The following is a 2,500-nucleotide window of genomic DNA, read 5'->3' on the forward strand; positions in this document are numbered from 1 at the left end:
AATAACGTGAAATATCAGACCGTGCTTTGATTGTCATTGTGTTTAATTCTCTGTCTTGTGATTTGTGGTTGATAGCTGTTCCTCACAGTGCATGGCTTGTGTATATTATTTTGTTTTTTTCTTCTGTGGAAATGGTGATTGGTCAGCGTTTTTTTTTTCTTCTTCTTCTTCTCATCTTGGCTTTTTGATTGGTTTATTGTGGTTCTGATCGTTTGTCGTTGTTCTGTAGACGTGTTGTGATTGGTCAGTTTGTTTCTGGCCTTTTTTTCTGATTGGTTGGAGATTTGGTTCTGATGGGAGATATGGTTCTGATGGTGTGTGTGTGTGTGTGTGCGCGCACGCTGTGATTGGTCAGTTTGTTTTTCTGGCCTTGTTTCTGATTGGTTGAAGAGGTGGTGGTGGTAATGTTGTGTGTGTGTGCCATGTTGTGTGTTGTGATTGGTCAGTTTTTGTTTTCTGGCCCTTTGTTTTTCTTTCTGATTGGTTGAAGGGGGTATGGGTTCTGATGGCGTGTGTGTGTGTGTGTGTGTGTGTGTCCCATGTTGTGTGTGTTGGAATTGGTTGGTTGGTCTCTGGCCTTGTTTTTTTCTGATTGGTGGAAGGGATGGGTTCTGATCTGATGGGTGACGACGGCTGTGCTGTGTGTGTGGTGTTGCAGATGTTCTCGCCGCCCGTGGGAGGCAACTCGGGTGGCGGAGCGACCATGAAGGGGGGCCCGCCCAACGTGGACAGCTCACAGATCTACCACCAGGGGTACAAGTCAGGTCAGTGCACGCTTTTGTTTGTTTGTTTGTTTTGTTAGTTTGTTTCTTTGTTTCGTTTTGTTTTCTTTGTTTCAGTAGACGCCGTGGGTTGAAACTGTCACTCTGGCGTTTGTAGTTCGGATCCAGTGATCAGCAGTGATCAGGGGTCTGTTCTATTGAAACATTGGGGGTGTTTGGGGTGGGGTGGGGGGTTACAGTCCCCCTCACGCTCACTACCCCCGTCCCCCCCCCCCCCCAATACCTTCCTGCCCCCTTCACGCCAATTTTTTTTTTTTTTTTTTTTTTTTTTTTTAAATCATGGCCAGGGGAGAGGGGGGGGATCTGTCTCTGTTTCTGTCTGTTACAGCCAGTCTGTACGTCGTGTGTGTGTGTGTGTTTGTGTGTGTGTGTGTGTGTGTGTGTGTGTGTGTGTTTGCTGTGCGCATATCTTTGTGTTGTGCACATGATAATAGTACTCCTCATGTGCGTGTCTGTGAGCGCGTTTTATTTTTATCTATGTGTTTATTTTTTATTTTTATTTTTATTTTATTATTATTATTTTTTTTTAGTGTTTGCGACTTCCTGGGGCTTGTTGTTGTCAGATGGTAGGTGATGAATGGAACCCCCCCCCCCCCCCCCCGACCCCTCTCTCCCCTCCCCCCCCTGTTTCTTTCTACCCCCGCACCACCCACCCTCACACCCACACGCACACACAGTAGAATGAACTGTTCCGCTTGCTGTAAGGAAGGAGACAGAAGTGAAGCCTGATAGATCGAACGGCGTGATGAGAACTTGGAAGAAGAAAGCTCAGTCAGTTAGGGAGAGAGGAGGAGGAGGAGGAAAGGGTCCTTGTGGTTAACCCCCCACCCCCACCCCCACCCCCACTTGCTTCATGCTCCACCTCATCACCCAATATTGACACTGGATTGTCCGCCTTACCTTCCCTGTAACTCTCAGTCTCTGTCGCATTCTGTCTCGTGTCTTTCTCCCTCTCGCTCTCCCTCCCCCTCTCTCTCTCCCTCCCTCTCTTTCTCTCTCCCTCCCCCCTCTCTCTCTTTCTCTCTCTCCCTCCCCCTCTCTCTCTTTCTCTCTCCCTCTCTCTTTCTCTCTCCCTCTCTCCCCCCCTCTCTCTCTCCCTCCCTGCCCCCCCTCTCTCTCTACCCCGCCTCTCTCCCTCTCTTCCCCTCTCTCCTCCCCCTCTCTCTCTCTCTCCCTCCCTGTCCCCCCTCTCTCTCCCGCCCCGCTCTCTCTCTCCCCTCGCTCTCTCTCCCCCTGCTCTCTCTCTCTCCCCATTCTCTCTTTCTAGGGGAAGTAAAGCCAGAACGGCGTGATGAGGAGAACTTGGAAGAAGAAAGCTCAGTCAGTTAGGGAGAGAGGAGGAGGAGGAGGAGGAGGAAAGGGTCCTCGTGGTTACACCCCCCCCAACCCCCCACTTGCTTCATGCTTTTTGGCCCCCTCCACCTCATCACCCAATATTGACACTGGATTGTCCGCCTTCCCTTCCCTGTAACTCTCAGTCTCTGTCGCATTCTGTCTCTTTCTCCCTCGCTCTCCCTCCCTCTCTCTCCCTCTGTCCCCTTCTCTCTCTTTCTCTCTCCCTCTCTCTCTTTCTCTGTCTCCCCTTCTCTCCCTCTCTCTCTCTCTTTCCCTCCCTGCCCCCCTCTCTCTACCCCCCTCCCCCTCTCTCTCTTTCTCCCTCTCTCCCCCTCTCTCTCTTTCTCCCTCTCTCCCCTTCTCTCCCTCTCTACCCCGCCTCT

General features: G+C 51.0%; 1 protein-coding gene across 4 annotated transcripts in view; it reads left to right on the plus strand.

The window, feature by feature from the left end:
• Positions 1-2,500, plus strand: part of LOC143277891 (transcription factor 12-like) — a 245,656-nt gene that overhangs the window by 110,472 nt on the left and 132,684 nt on the right. For all 4 annotated transcript variants that reach the window (XM_076582846.1, XM_076582842.1, XM_076582844.1 and 1 more), the window contains one exon: positions 659-764. In XM_076582846.1, coding sequence (XP_076438961.1) covers positions 659-764 — 106 coding nt within the window. The remainder of the gene's footprint in view (positions 1-658; positions 765-2,500) is intronic.

The sequence above is a fragment of the Babylonia areolata genome, chromosome 35 (genome assembly GCF_041734735.1).
Source record: "Babylonia areolata isolate BAREFJ2019XMU chromosome 35, ASM4173473v1, whole genome shotgun sequence".
NCBI classification, from domain to species: domain Eukaryota; kingdom Metazoa; phylum Mollusca; class Gastropoda; order Neogastropoda; family Buccinidae; genus Babylonia; species Babylonia areolata.